The sequence below is a fragment of the Eretmochelys imbricata genome, chromosome 2 (genome assembly GCF_965152235.1).
Source record: "Eretmochelys imbricata isolate rEreImb1 chromosome 2, rEreImb1.hap1, whole genome shotgun sequence".
NCBI lineage: Eukaryota > Metazoa > Chordata > Testudines > Cheloniidae > Eretmochelys > Eretmochelys imbricata.
Window position 1 is genome coordinate 227,476,969 of NC_135573.1, and position 15,552 is coordinate 227,492,520.

The following is a 15,552-nucleotide window of genomic DNA, read 5'->3' on the forward strand; positions in this document are numbered from 1 at the left end:
GGTTGGGTAGTGACTGATCACTGTTCCTAGCTCTGGATCTCTCCGGCACACTGCCTGGTACAGACCTTGTATATGTCACTCTTCCTGGGCAGGGGGACTGCAATCTGGCCACCTAAACCTCAGAACCAGTGCCCCAGCTCTCCCAAGCCCCCTGTTGCCTTCTGAGTGCTCTGGTTTTCTAGTTTTCAGGGACAACCTGGCAGCAAAGCAATGAACACAGGCTTAGCAAAGGAATTCTTAACCACAACCACTTTATTCTTGAATTTAAAAGCACAAGCAAATTACAGATCTATGGAAATCAACAAACAGTCCTGAACGCAATCCCCCTGGTCCAATCTGACCCTGGCTGGGAGTCCTGGTTCTGGTCAGCGTCCTCAGGCAGATAATCTAATGCCGTCACTCTCTCCAGCAAGTTCTGCTTACAGGTGCAAATGGTATGGTCTTTTGTTAGCAAAGCAGCAACCTTTTCAAAATTGTCTCTATCCCATTTCTGTCCATGTGTTTTGGCTGGTGAAGTTCCCAGCTTCATTCCCCACACCTCCCCCAACTTGTATAGATAGTCAAAGTCAATGGCCTTGCTGATAGAAACCCATTTTTCCAGAAAGGAAAAGCCATTCAACTTTGATGGCTCTCACTGTTTACCCTTTTGAGGTGTCCCATAATCTAGCATGAGCACAGAACGTCTACAGCAGCCTGATCTTGTCAAGATTAGATTGGTTTTCAACACCACCTGGATTTCTTAACCCAATATGGAAGTTACAGTACAATAACAGTTGCAGTAAAGGTTACAATCACAAAATAGATTCACAAAACATGAAGTTTACAATTTGACCAGGATAAACACTCAATCTGTTACACCAAGTATTCTAGCAATTATAGTGTCTGCTTGCAAACAACATATGGGTATGAACATATCACAGTGGTCTAACGAATAGGCACTGAACTGCAAGTAAGAAGGACCTGGATTCTGCTCCTGCCTGATTGTTGATCTGCTGTATAAACTTTGGCAAGTCATACACCTCGCTTTCTACACAACCATTTTGTCTGTTTTGACTAACTTCTCAGAGCAGGGATAGTCTCTTTTAATGTTTATTTTAGAGCACTTAGAAAAAATTGGCTATTAAAGAGTAAGTTAGTGTCAATGTTAACTAAAGTGATGCTAACTGCACCTTTGTAATATGGTACCTAGCACAATGAGGTTTTGATTTCCGTGAGAATTCTAGTTGCTCTACTGTAATACAAACAATAATAATTCCTGACTTCTCCAAGGGCCCCAATACCTCCAGAAGGGCAAACAGTGGGGATTTTAGAATCTCTAAGTCTGTGTCATCCTCTGTACACAAGAAACTCCCCTTTTAGAAAGTTTGGTTGAAATGCATCAAGCAGTATAGATATAAACAAATCAACTGACATGAAACGAACTTTTTGGACTGTTTTATTTCTAAAAGAAGAAATTACAAAGTTTATCAAACAAAAGTCTTCTTTAAAATCCAAAGAAGGCTTAACATCCTGAGAGTTTTATCAGACTATACTTAGTGCCAGCTCTAAATTTGCACTTTATTTCTGTGGAGCAGCAGTGATATTTGTAGTTATTTCATCACAAGTATGTCATCCATTGGAAACTTGCAAGTAGCCATCCTAGTTTTGTCTCTTTATTTTGAAAAGGAACCATCTTGAAATTAAAAGTATTTTTCAAACTATAGTGCCCTCAGCCTTCACCTGAGAAACTAGTCTCTATTTACGAATAAGCTCTTGATTTGAAATCATCCCAATGGTGAAAATGGAAGACAGCTAATAATAAAAATCATAACTTGAAGAGTCTGTTGTTCTAATATTTCTCCTGGATTTTTTCACAAATGAAAAATCATAAAAACTGTCACCAATGTCCATTGCGAAAGCATCATCATGTATTAGCACTGGAATGGTTACTCTAAACTACAGAATAAGTGCACCATAGAAATAAACTTCACCGGATTATCACATACTTTATCAGCTACCATTAGGAAGATTATAAAAACAAGCCATCACAAATTCTCCAGTTTCCAAAAATCATGATAGTCTGATACATTTGCATTGTTGAGGCATTGTTTAATATTGCATAGTTCTACACTGAACATTTGCCATAGTTTGCATTGTTGGTGCAAATGGATATATTATTCTTAAAAGAAACTTGCATTGCTGCTGCAGTAAATCTCTTAAAATGGACAGGTTTTGCATTAGTTCTGCTTAGCGTCTATGCTGAAGTATCATTAAGTGTTCTACATAGAGTTTAATGCTCTTTGTGACAAGCATTTCATTTAGCAAGTGCCACATACAATAATGCACAATATGTGAAGGCACAGTAATGTCACTATCAACTCTACAGATGGGCTGTGGCCATTAGTTGTATCATGTCCTGAAGAGACTGGAACAAGTTCTTACACAGCATTTCTGCATCGGTCTCTGGGCATGATTTCCAGGCAGTGCAGGTCACAACAATTCTATCAGTACAAAGGTTAACTAGTTATTTTAGATCATGAACTTTATGCACATCATCCCCACACAAACTGTAAAATTATTCGCTGAAATTTTGAAACACGGGTGTCTAAATTGGGCACCTAAATAACACTGTCTTGATTTTCAAAGCATCAAAACATCCAGAGCTCCCATTGACGTCAGCAGGACATGTAGGTATTCAGCAATTCTGAAAATCAGGCCACTGTAGTTTAGATGCTGAGATGGATTTAGGTACCTAACTTTAGTCACTTACATTTGTTGTCCAATATCTTCCTTTACTGCAACTAGCTTTAAGATTCTGGATATTCTCTCTCTCTCCCTCCTATTAGCCGTGAACTTCCTTTATCTTTGTGACATTGATACAATCGGGCAACGTAAAAATGGGGAAGAAGTTCAGATAACAGCTTTACAGTTTTCTTCTGAGTGATGCCAGGCCCAAGAAGGTAAGAATATACCCTTACCTGTCATCTCTGATTCTATAGAAAAAGCCATAGCCATGATGTATCATGGGGACAGCAGCTCCACCAATGTTAGTGTAGCCAACCAGGCTAGTGGAAAGCACAAAATTTCCACCTCCCCCACTGTAAAGTAAAAAAAAGCAAATTGTTTGATTTAAATTAGTATTAAAAAGTGGAGCTAAGAAATACAACATTATTGGGATCAAGAGATTGGCAAGATGAAGGCAAATGTGATAAACCCATCACCACCCAGAGGTTTGACTTGCAAATAGGACAAGACTAATAATTACCTTTTAGTGAATGCAGGGTCTGTGAAGAGTTCTGGCACAGGGAGTCCTTCCTCTTTTGCTATAAGTAGGAGACCCAGAAGATGACGGTCAAATCCTGTCAAGACAAACAAGAAACGTCATCACTGAGAGAAATGTCTAGTTCTCCCTGGTCTGGACAATGGGAATTTCAAATGCTGGACCCAGAACAGATCATGGGAGAGTCCTAAAAAGAAAGGGATCCAGACTGAAGCACCCTGAAGCCATCTCCAAAATGTGGTGTCCAAAGAGGCCTTTGCATTCAGCCTACAATGGAGATAAAATACAAAGAGTTTACCTCATTACTAGCCCCATCCAGCTCCCGTGAGAAACATCTCCCCTATCACGCCAGGAGGCAACCAGTACCATCTGGGAACGGGCCCAAATGATCGAGAGCACAGACATGCTTTTCTTCACATGATCTGTTCTGACACTCCCTTCATCCATCTAGCAATGGATGCTTTGAAGGCCACAGCAATCTAGTTGAGTCCGTCATACAGATGGAAAAGACTATCAAGAGCCCGCAAGCTGGGCTACTGAAAGGCTGTATCTAGAAAGGATGAGATTTCAGACTAGGCAAAAACTATTGTGCTGCACACACCCCAGAAATCTACTTTGGGCTTCTGCTAGGTCTGGGTGGCTTTTCAAGCCTGGTGCCTGGCTAAGAAAACTAAAAATTATTGCTGCTGAGCATGTAGTCACTTAAGCTAACCTGTAGGAAATACTGAGGAGACTGGGATACTGCCCAAGCCGTGCCCTTAATGGAAGTTAGGTGCCTAGCCTCAGGCCAGCACCATCAGCTCCTCCTCTTCTATATTCTGTGTGGGTCTTGACCTGGTAGGCACGCTCTAAGGTGGCCTCTGAGCATGCCAACCAGATCAGGTCATGAGCTAGGCTGGGGGCACAGCTAGTTTGAGCGTCCCACCAGGGCTTAGGTGCTGAGCAGGCTGATGGCGTCAGGATTTAGGCAGCTGTGTGCATGCCCAGCAGTGGATTTTCAGGCACCCGGGAGAGTTTACCACAGAACTTAGGCACTTACAGGGTTAGGCAGCAGCTGAGCTAGGTTTTGAGGATCTAAATCTTGGATTCAGGCACCTACATGGCAGTTAGGTGCTTAAGTCCCTTTGTAGATCTAGCCCCGGGGCACTGGAGTCACTTAAATGTCTATGATTAGGACCCTCGCTCTTGCTCTCCTCCACCCCACCCCACCCAGGCACCACTCCCCCTTGCAGGGAGAAGAGAGGCAACACATAAGCTAGAAGGAAATGCCAAGGGATATAAAAAGGCAGGGGCTCCCAGCAGAAATTCAAGATATTTCTGTTCCTGGGGGTGGTCTTAGATTATTCAGACTGACCCAGTAAGGAGCCAGAGAAATCATATTAGCACAAAGTAAAACTCCTTTTTCAGGCACAAGAGAAAATTAGTCGTTAGAAAGAAAATACCTTTTCCATTCTCGCACTCTTTCATCATCTTGTTGTGCTTTGCAAATGCCTTTAGCATCTGTTGCTGCCGTTTATGAGACTGTGTTAAATAAGAAAAACAAAACCAACCCAGTTGAATATTACACCAAGAGACACAGATAAGCAAGTTCCTTCCTTCCACAAGCTTTAGAGCTTAAGAAGAGACAAAAATGAAGGAGCATGGAAAAGCTACATTTGTGCTTTATGTCTCTCTCATTTTTTCAAATTCCCTGTGATTTATTTTTTTCTTGAACGCTGTTTCTTGCACATGAGTTCTTGATAATTTGTTTCCTAGGTCTTAACCAGTCACCTTCTGTGCAGAACAGTTTTCTAAACCTTAAGCCCTTTCTCTCTCTTTTTTCCCCCACAAATGACAGAAACTGAAGGAATTGAAAATGGTCACTTTAAACTAAAGAGATTAAATACAATGGCTTTCCTACACTAGCACCAACTTAGAAATACATCAGACAGTAGCAAACATGACTGCATTTCACAGACATGGAACTGCATGTGGAAATTGCAAAGTGAAAAGAGAAAGCCATTCGGAAATAGTGAAGTGTCTCACTTCATTGCTCTTAAATTAAACACACGTAGCAACTAGATGCACAAGGAGGGCTTAAGCACCAAAGTAGCAGGCAGCTAAGTCCAATATATGGCTGCCACTGGCATTCACAAAACCACTGTTCAGCTGCTGCCTAATCCTATAAGCACCTAAGTTTCCATCAGTGAAGTCCTTAGACGGAGGGGGAGCCTGGCCAAACCTGAGAGGTGCTATGACCCCATGCGCCAGGTTGCAATGCCCAGAGAGAGGAGCCAGGCCCAACCCCGTGGGACAGGAGCCACTGTGGGGGAGTGCTTGGTCTCCAAACCCCTCACAACCACCACTCGCAGTGGCAATATTTTTGGAAGGGTGGGGAGGACTCAGTTTCAGATTTTGCCTCAAGCACCAAAAACCTCTGTATGGCCCTGACTATGCATTCCCTTGCTTATCTCGCCTGGGGGCCCAATCCCATAGGCATGCTCAGAGACCACCTTATAGCACGCCTACTGTAGCTGACTCCGCACAAAATGACACTGATGGTGCCCCTCCCGCATGATACCCCATAGTTAGAGTACTCATCCAGCACATAGGGAACCCGGGTTCAAATCCCAGCTCCCAGTTGATTCAGAGCAGGTACTTGAACCCAGTTCTCCCACGTGAGTGCCCTAACCACTGGGCAATGGGTTAGTCTGCAGTGGTCTCCCAATTTCTGCTGTTGAAGCTGTTCCACTATCATTGGGCCTGAGAGACAGAGAATGATTCTACAGCCTGGTGGTTCCACGTTCCAGTCCCTGCTCCACTAAATATTTAAGTCTTTCATACAAGTGGAATAGCTTCAACAGGAGACATTGAGAAAGCCACAGCCCAGTGCTAGGGGCACTCACCTAGGAGATGGAAAAACTGGGTTCAGGTCAGGCACAGCAGGGATCCAAACCCAGGATCCAAATCCACATCCTGGTAAGTGCCTTAACCACTGGGCATGGGAGAAGAGGGGCACCACCTCTGTTCTTCGGAAAGGGCTGATCTAGCCTAGGTGCCTAACTCCAGGAGAGGATTCATGGCTGAATCCCAAGCAGAGACTGGCACCCAACTCCCTTTGAGGAGCGGTGTATAGGCCACAGCCCTCACCTCAGCATTCCCTACTGGCTAGTTTATGCAGTGCTCAGCTAAGCATGCTAGCACCTGTGAATCAATTTTTTAGGCACCGAGCTCTCCCCACACACTGTAAAGGGAGCCTGGACGCCTAAATTGGAGTTTGGAGCGTTGCAGTGCTCTAGTCCCCCTTGTGAATCTAGCCCAGAGGTGTCGCTGTCCAGGTTAGTGAGACACTGAAAAGAGCTGCCATAAAGCTGAGTGTTACAGATTAAAAGGGGAGGAGATTGAGCTTTTAAATGGATGAGCACTAGGGAAGCTCTTAGCTTTATTACGTTATTAAAGATTGTCAGATAGACTGGCTCACTGCTAGGTCCCAACTCAATCTGCCTAGGCAAAGCTCTGTTAATGTCAATGGAGGATCAGATTGCAGGATCCGGGCCCAAGCTGTTGTAGTTAACAATGAGTCAATACAGAAATAAAATACAGGGGGCAAAAGACAACAGCATTAGTAGAAGGAATTTACTGAAAGAAGAACAGAGAGGAGTAAGAACAAATCGCTAGAGATTTTAAAAAGTGTTTTGAGAAAAAAGAAAAGGAGTACTCGTGGCACCTTACAGACTAACAAATTTATTTGAGCATAAGCTTTCGTGAGCTACAGCTCACTTCATTGGATGCATTCAGTGTTTTGAGAAAGAATACTATCAAATTATATCAGAGGACAGAAAAATAAGAGAACCAATGGGCCCATTAATATGATAGCAAAGCAAGGTTAACTTGGTTATTGAAAAATAATGACTTCTTTGCATCAGCAGAATATTGGCAATGCATCCATAAGAACGGCCATACTGGGTCAGACCAATGGTCCATCTAGCCCAGTATCCTGTCTTTCGACAGCAGCCAATGTCAGGTGCCCCAGAGGGAATGAACAGAACAGGCAATCACTAAGTGATCATCCTCTGCTGCCCACTTCCAGTTCCTTGAAAACAGAGGCTAGGAACATTCAGAGCATGGGGTTGAATCCTGGCTAATAACCATTGATGGACCTATCCTCCAGGAACTTAACTAGTTTCACAGATGGATTGCGTGTTGTGTGAAGAAGTACTTCTTTTTGTTTATTTTGAACTTGCTGACTGATGTACTTCTGAGTATTAATGAGAAAAGACTGGAAAAAACTGAGTTTATTGAAACAATGGAACAGCTATTTAGCTGTCATGTAAAATGTTGTTTTGTACACTCTCTCATGGGTTGGATAATAAGTGTAAGGGTAAAGTTCAGCCAGCCAGCCTCTCTCAGGGTCAGGAAGGAATTTTTCATTGATCATGCTCTCTCCTTCCTCTAGCTAGCTATAGGTTTGTTTGTTTGCCAATTAGTGTTGTTGCCCATCATCATGGTTTTAAAAGTACAAGAGTTTTGATTATGTTTAACCACAGATTTTAGAGAGAGAAGTTCTACTAGTTAGTCTATTCTCCTGGCAATGTAGGCAAAAATATAAGTTAGAGGTGGCACGGTTGTCAGCAAACTGCTCCAAACACTAAGCCTAAGATCTGTTTCTACTCTGATGCTACATTCCATTTATTTATTTATGAAGCCCCTTTGAGCAAATATGGTGGATAATGGTAACAGAAGGATACAAACTGAAATGGTCAATAACTGATGGGCTCTTAGCAACAACAAACTATTAAACTTACAAGGAAAGGAAAGGTTTCAGAGTAACAGCCGTGTTAGTCTGTATTCGCAAAAAGAAAAGGAGTACTTGTGGCACCTTAGAGACTAACCAATTTATTTGAGCATGAGCTTTCGTGAGCTACATCTGATGAAGTGAGCTGTAGCTCACGAAAGCTCATGCTCAAATAAATTGGTTAGTCTCTAAGGTGCCACAAGTACTCCTTTTCTTTAAGGAAAGGAAAAGAAGGGATGATACAGTAAGGCTCTGTTTTTGCAAAGCTCTTAAGCCCATGTTTAACTTTTAAGCACCTACTTAAGTGCACCCTATTCAGCAAAGCAGATAAATATGTGCTTTAAGTCCCATGAAGTTCATCAAAAGTAACAGCATTCAGAAATAGAAGAGACAGCAGCTGGGATGAAATTTAATATGATGAAGGGAATCAGAAAAATGGAGAGGAAGAGAGATCCCAAGGGATCAGTGCTAGAAACAGCAAAGTTCAATATTAATTGGCTGTATGAGTCTGACTGTAAGAAGATAACTGAAGACAGCAAACGGAAAAGCAGGGAGGAAGATAAGAAAACAAGGGGAAATCAGATTTGAGTGATGGCATTAAATGTCAGAGTTTTAAAGCAGCAGCACAAATGGATAAGAAGCTAATGAAGTGAAAAGGAGAGAAGAAATAAGGATAGTAAAGCGAAGCATCAAGCAGATGTGGTTTGGTGGAACACTGCTATGTAAGCCCAGTATCCCAGATGAAGAACATGAAGAGAAGCTTTGGATTTTTTCTAAAATATGTAAACACATCTTGCAAGATCCTTTCCCTGCTCATCTCTTCAGGCTCCCAGATAGGTGCAGTGGGAGAAGCAGAGAAAGAAACTTTCAGCAACAGCCTGCACCTGGGGAGAGAGAGAAGCAGGTTCTGCTGGTAAGCTAAACCTTTTGAAGCTTGGGGAGAGGACGGGACAGGGGGAAACAGAAGAGAAGAAAGGTCAGCTCCCCAGCTCAGGTATTCAGGAGATGAAAGACTCTTAGACTTTGGAATCAGTCCTGCTGACAGCAACTTCCCCATGCAGATTTCACACACACAGACGAGCACGTGCACCTCCCAGACTCCATGCCTCACAGTGATGAGTCTGCAATTGGCATAGCACTGACCACACTTAATTGGGAGGGGGGAAGCTGCATGTGTGGGAGTGTATGACATAAAGCTGAGTTACAAACAAAAATAAAATTTAAAATTAAAAAAGAAAGTGGGGTCATATACTGCAGTTCACCTAAGATAGCAAAATTCTGAGAGCCAGCCCTGGTGGTGACATCCCCACTTGAATTAACTAGCAGAAGATGACTTCTTCTCCAGTTACTGACACAATTAATGGCATATTCTCTTATCTAAAGTAGATCAGATGGCAGGTCTTTTAAATACATTACAGCTAAAGCAGATTTTCAATACTTACACTGCAAGATGGATCCAGCATGGATTTGCACCACTCCACGGCTTCTACTGTACATGGTCTCATAGTCTCTGTGCGTCCATGGTAGAAACGTCTGGTCATAGCAGTTTCATAACAGCAGCCTGGGCTAAGAAGGCAAATTAGGACAGAGTGTCTCACTACAATGATAAATCTTTTCTCCTCTCTAAAGGAAAAATGTCATATAAAAGATATTCTATCCCATTACACTCAATTACAAGCAAGAGTAAGCCACTCATTTTCTTTTAAGTGTCTGAAATGTAATAGAGATTACACAACCATAAGGAAGTTTTCAAGAGGCAAGTTAGGACTAAGAAAATTCAGATGCCATTATAAAAAAAATCTGGACTGTTTCATGAGCTGCTTTTTGTAAATTCTAAGGCTTCCATACCCCCTTATGTAGGTGAGTGGAAAGTAAGCAAACTTCAATTTCCTATGTATTCTTCCATCAAAGTTAAAGGAGAGAAGGCATCTGCCCCACACAAGTCTCACAGATTGGGAGAATCCACTAGTAACAAGGGGCATCTACAACAAGTTTAAGAAGGGTCCCTACCCAGATTGTTTTTGTTGGGCAATTAATATAACCCAGTGTTCAATGACCTGTGCCAGGAATGTGCCTTTTTGCAGATGACACCCTCGGGCAACTATTTGCCAGCTTTGTGATGACTCACATTTAAACTATTTTAAATACTAACAGATGGTAGTAAAGGCACAGGTAAAGGAGGGACATAATCACCAGCAAAGAGAGAGTCTCCAATAACTTTTAGCTGGGAGTACAAAATAAAACCTTCCTCAGCCACCTGCCTAGTGTGTAAGGACAGGAACTTGGTTGTACACTATCTTTTCGTTATGCCATTATAACTTTTACAGGGAGCCTTTGTTGGTGATGGGGACAGGATGACAACAGTGAGTCTGCTAAGGCTTTTTACAGGATTGGGATTTTGGAAGAGAGAGATTTATCACCACAGAATGATGTTTAATTATAAACTACAGATGAGGCTTTCATCTGCACCTGGGCTAAATCCCCTTATATAGGAATGAGCAATTAGTGAGGTATGCTGTGTTGGTCACAGGATATTAGAGACACAAGGCGGGTGAGATAATACCTTTACTGGACTAACTTCTCTGTTAGTGAGAGAGACAAGCTTTTGAGCTTACACAGACCTGAAAAAGAGTTATGTGAGTTAAAAAATTTGTCTCTCTCACCAGTAGAAGTTGGTCCAATAAAAGATATTACTTCACCCACCCTGTCTCTCACTTAGTGAGGTAATATAGATCCTTGTGGGCCAAGTCTTTGCTTATCATTTACCCAGTACTTCCTATGTGTATGTTTTATGGAATGTTAATAAAACTCTGGCTGGCTGCCCTCCATCTTACAGTACTTGCAGTATAGCACCTACCGCACCGTGACATAAAGGACTTGCTCCTGCACCTTTTGAAGTCAATGGCAGAAATCCTGCTGACTTCAGCGGAAGAGGATCAGGTCCTGTATAACTAAATAAAACATTATATTGACCTATTTCTTCATTCTTCTGTGGCTGCAGTAAAACATAAAATGGGATGCAAAGCCCTTTGTATTTGCCCAGATTTGTCAGTTTGTTCAACTATGCATTTAATTGCTAGCCTGGATAATAAACTTTTCTTACTGTCCATGAAGTTTATAATAGGCCAGCTGGAGGCCAAGCTGAACAAATGTATCAGGATGAAGTCCCTTCTTCTTGGTCAGTGCTTTGCCAAAGGATGTAAAGGCATAATTCACTAGCTGCAAGTCAGATACCTGACAAATAAAAAATTTGTTACCATAGGAGAATTCAGCAACTGCTCTAATCACAACCTGCTTCAGTTCAAATATAATGAACTGCACATTCACCTCACAAAACAATGGATCACGTTTACCACGATGTAACTCCCCTGGCTTCAGTGGAGCTACCTCAGGATTGAATCTGTCCCAGTGGTCTTTGTTCTCTGGCCTGGAGCGAGGCCAGCTACTAACGTTTAGAAAAAATGAAAGTCTCAGTCATCACTAAGAGATAGAGAAACTTCACCTGCTGAGAATACCGTTCTTTAGCATGTCCAATGTCATTTAGCACATTCTGGTTCAACGTGAAAACAAGTTCTTCTGGCCATGGGATGTCCCGTACTTTATCCGATCCCTGTTTTGTTTTTTATATAAAAGAGGAATCAATATCCGTAAGAGAGGAAATGCTAATTAATAAGGATGGAAACTTAATGGATACATACCTTCCACCTTCCCTCACTTTCAATAATCCTCTGATCAACATAAGAGCACAGGACTACCATAGCCATGGCATCAAAAGGAGAATGCTAGAACACATGAGACAATATACTGTGATGGTTGCATAGCTAAAAGTTGATCGAGCCTCCTTATTTCCACCCCCATTCCTTCTTAATTATGCTGAAGGTTTTTCTGTGTTGTGTAGAATTCATTAAGAGATTACACTTCTAGCCCTTCTATCTGTACAGATAGAGCCCCAGTATTTATCTACTCTCTTGATAGCTCTGCAGCCAGATAGACTGGCTGCAGAGACACCGGGTAAGGCACAGATCTGGGCAGAAACAACATCTTCCTATGTGAGAGAGCAGTGCTTAGCATGTTTTGGGCACTACTGTCAAACAAGCAAATAATAAAGCTACTAACTTACAAATTTTTTTGCATGATATTTCCCTTCTCTTTGAACTCCTATTGATCAAATTCAAGAAACTCCCTCATTAAAAGAAAAGGAGTACTTGTGGCACCTTAGAGACTAACCAATTTATTTGAGCATGAGCTTTCGTGAGCTACAGCTCACTTCATCGGATGCATACTGTGGAAACTGCAGAAGACATTATATACATAGAGACCAGCAGGAGAGTGGGGTGGGAGGAGGTATTGTTTCATGGTCTCTGTGTATATAATGTCTTCTGCAGTTTCCACAGTATGCATCCGATGAAGTGAACTGTAGCTCACGAAAGCTCATGCTCAAATAAATTGGTTAGTCTCTAAGGTGCCACAAGTACTCCTTTTCTTTTTGTGAATACAGACTAACACGGCTGTTTCTCTGAATCCCTCATTAAAATATTTCTGAAAGTAAGCACTGCAATCTCCTCTTCAGAAATGTACAGCACCTATCCTGGGATGCTTGCCAGATAAGGTGCCCTATATGTGAAACTTCACTAAAGAAAAACAAGTTTAAAGTGGAAGGGGAAAAACTGGCAAAGGATCCCACTGTAAATAAGCTAGGAAAAAGGGAATCATATTTTACTTACATCACAGTTTGAACCAAATGTCCCATTGGAAAATAATATGCTGTTGTAGGATTTGTCTCCCCAGCGTATGGTTGGATCTCCTGTTAGAGCCAACTTGATGATCTAAATCAAGAATTAATATCATGGGGTTTAGAACTATCTAAATGTGCGCCAGAGTCCTGTCACATTACACTGGAAGTATCTGGATCCTTTTTTTAATGAATACCAACCTCCACACTTGAAAGCAGCTATGACTTACTGCACTGGACAAGACACTGTCCCTGCCCTAAGGAGTTTTTAGATGAGCCATGACTAAGAAGGCTCTCTGCATGACAGCAGACATGCCGAAAATGGAACAAATATATAGCCATCCGAAGAAAAACCATCTGTACAAGTCTGGTGTTAGGTGTTTAAAAATAAAAGTCCAGATCCTGGTGGTCAGAGCTTCTGTGCCCTGTGAAATTCATGGGGGTGCACAGGGGTTGAGGGTAAATTTATACCACATTTACACCTCCAATATCCTAGATGTGGCAGGCATTGGTCCAGTCCTGACCATCAACAGGAGGCAATGAATCACGGCCATGCCCATTTTCCTATGCTAGAGGGGCCAGGACACAATGGCGTAAGACCTTTTAGATTGCTAAGGGAATCTTCAGGCAGATCGTTAAGATGGCTTTCCAGAATATTTTATAAAAACAAATCACATACACAATGAGAGACAAAAGTTGGTTAAAGGGAGAAGTAAAATTATTTTGAAATCTGTAACTACCGGAGTACAATCCTCAGGGGTTCCATGGGGACTGGAATCATCCAGGGAGATCACAAACAAACTGCTCTGAATTTTTTCCAGTAGACAAAAGTTCTTTGGATCGAGATTAATTAAATATTCACGTGTCTAGAAGACAATGAAAAAGTGATTAAATAATTCAAATGTTGCAAATCCAGTCAATCAACATTTTTCTGAAAGACCACTGAAATTTTCCAACCTCTGCCCATTGGGTTCTCTCCCCACTTGTTAAAGCCGCCAGCCCTGGTCCATCAGGTTCATTATGGCACCTCTTTTGGATGTAAGCAAGTTGCCTTTAAGAAGATTTTTAAAATTAGTAAAATAGAATGAAGACAGACACTGGATAAAAGTTGTTCACTTTAGTAGGCCAGGAGTCTGGTTAATATTTCTTATTCCATATCCAATAATCAGATTAAGTGAACTTTCAAGAAGTGTATCAACCCTGCTCAGGACACATGACTTTTTTAATACCTTTTCTGCACTGGGGATTTGCCCTGATTTCAGCTCTGGGGACTGCTGCACCAATGCAAACCCATAGTTTAGACAAAGAAAAACACAATTTGCACCACTGACACTTAACTCCGTTTCAAACATGGTACACCTCTAATGGTGCATGTCACACTTTCCATATCCACACTAGGGGTTTGCATGGGTACAGTTATATTGGTGACTAGCTACCAGTGGCTGAATAAGGGCAAATCTCCAATCCACACAAGGCCTGAGAATCATAGGAGGGAATCATATTCCACCCCAGCCAGCTGAGATTGTATTATGCACCAAACCTTAAACAATGTAACAATGTTTCTCTTCTTAATCTTTGCTTGCACCAGCACTTCAAAAAACTTCATTCAAAGCTTTGTACTCTGACAGTTTTACCTGTAAAAGTGACTCTTCACATACTGTACTTCATGTTCTCTGTCTACCTTGTTACCCCTTTTAAAAAACCTCTCTCTGAACTTTTAAGAATTCATATGCAGTTATTTGGCACTTTCACCTATTAAACATTAGTACCAATCAGTATTTAAACAACATCTATACAGATGTATTCATCGGTAGCAAGTGAAGCGAACCAGATATACCACCCTCAATATCAGGTTATCTGTAAACCAGAACTGTAATACCCATAAGTAGCAGCAGGTTTTTGTGTATCATTGAATTAACCTATTTGGCATTTCTTGTTAGGAACTTGTTTGATTTCTATTTGTTCCTTCCTTTAGTGTTTGCTTGATCCACCACAACTCTCAGTAAGTTGTTCCAATAGCTAATTACCCTCACTATTAAAAACTTGTGCCTTATTTCAAGTCTGATTTTTGTCTAGCTTTAGCTTGAAGCCATTTGTCTCTAGACAAGAAGACATTATAAATATTTTTGTTCTACAGGTACGTACTTATAGTCTGTGATCAAGTCCCCCTTCAACTGTCTTTGTTAAACTAAATAGACTGAGCTCTTGGAATCTACCCATGTAAGATTTCCAATCATTTAATCATTCTTGTATCTCTTTACTGAACCCTCTCCAAATTTATCATCAAACCTCCTTTTTGAACTGTGGACTCTAGAACTGGACACAGTATTCCAGCAGCAGTCACACCAATGCCAAATACAGAGATAATATAACCTCCCTATTCGGTATTTCCATTTGTACATCTAAGGATCATATTAACCCTTTTGGCAACAGCAGCACACTGGCAGCTCATACTCAACTGATTATCCACTGTGACCCCCAAGTTTTTTCATAGTCACTGCTTACCAGGACACAGTCCCTCATCCTGTAAATATGGTCTCTATACTTTGTTCCTAGATATACGACTTTAAATTTGGCCAGTAATGACTTGGATAAGGACCAGGAATGGCTTGGATTGACTTGAGGAGTTACTCTAGATCTACACCAGCAGAATTTGACCCATAGGGTAAACCAGCATGTGCACAGTCTAGTAATATTACCAGTCTGTAAAGTTAGCATCTTCACCTATTTTTCGGATTCCTCAAAACACTTCTGAGAAATGTGTAATGATTATATTAGTGGTAATCA

At 41.5% G+C, this 15,552-nt stretch overlaps 1 protein-coding gene across 2 annotated transcripts in view; it reads right to left on the reverse strand.

Annotated features, from left to right (window-relative positions):
* Window positions 1–234: 234 nt before the first annotated feature.
* Window positions 235–15,552, reverse strand: part of CROT (carnitine O-octanoyltransferase) — a 35,120-nt gene continuing 19,802 nt past the window's right edge. Inside the window, exons 7-17 of one of the 2 annotated variants that reach the window (XM_077808147.1) lie at window positions 13,723–13,816; window positions 13,506–13,631; window positions 12,758–12,859; window positions 11,732–11,815; window positions 11,536–11,643; window positions 11,137–11,267; window positions 9,476–9,599; window positions 4,702–4,780; window positions 3,245–3,338; window positions 2,958–3,077; window positions 235–2,480 (exon numbers count right to left, since the gene is read on the reverse strand). In XM_077808147.1, coding sequence (XP_077664273.1) covers window positions 2,360–2,480; window positions 2,958–3,077; window positions 3,245–3,338; window positions 4,702–4,780; window positions 9,476–9,599; window positions 11,137–11,267; window positions 11,536–11,643; window positions 11,732–11,815; window positions 12,758–12,859; window positions 13,506–13,631; window positions 13,723–13,816 — 1,183 coding nt within the window. In that variant the 3' untranslated portion in view covers window positions 235–2,359. Of the gene's footprint in view, window positions 2,481–2,957; window positions 3,078–3,244; window positions 3,339–4,701; window positions 4,781–9,475; window positions 9,600–11,136; window positions 11,268–11,535; window positions 11,644–11,731; window positions 11,816–12,757; window positions 12,860–13,505; window positions 13,632–13,722; window positions 13,817–15,552 lie in introns of those variants that run through there. The other variant, XR_013344923.1, reaches the window with a different exon arrangement.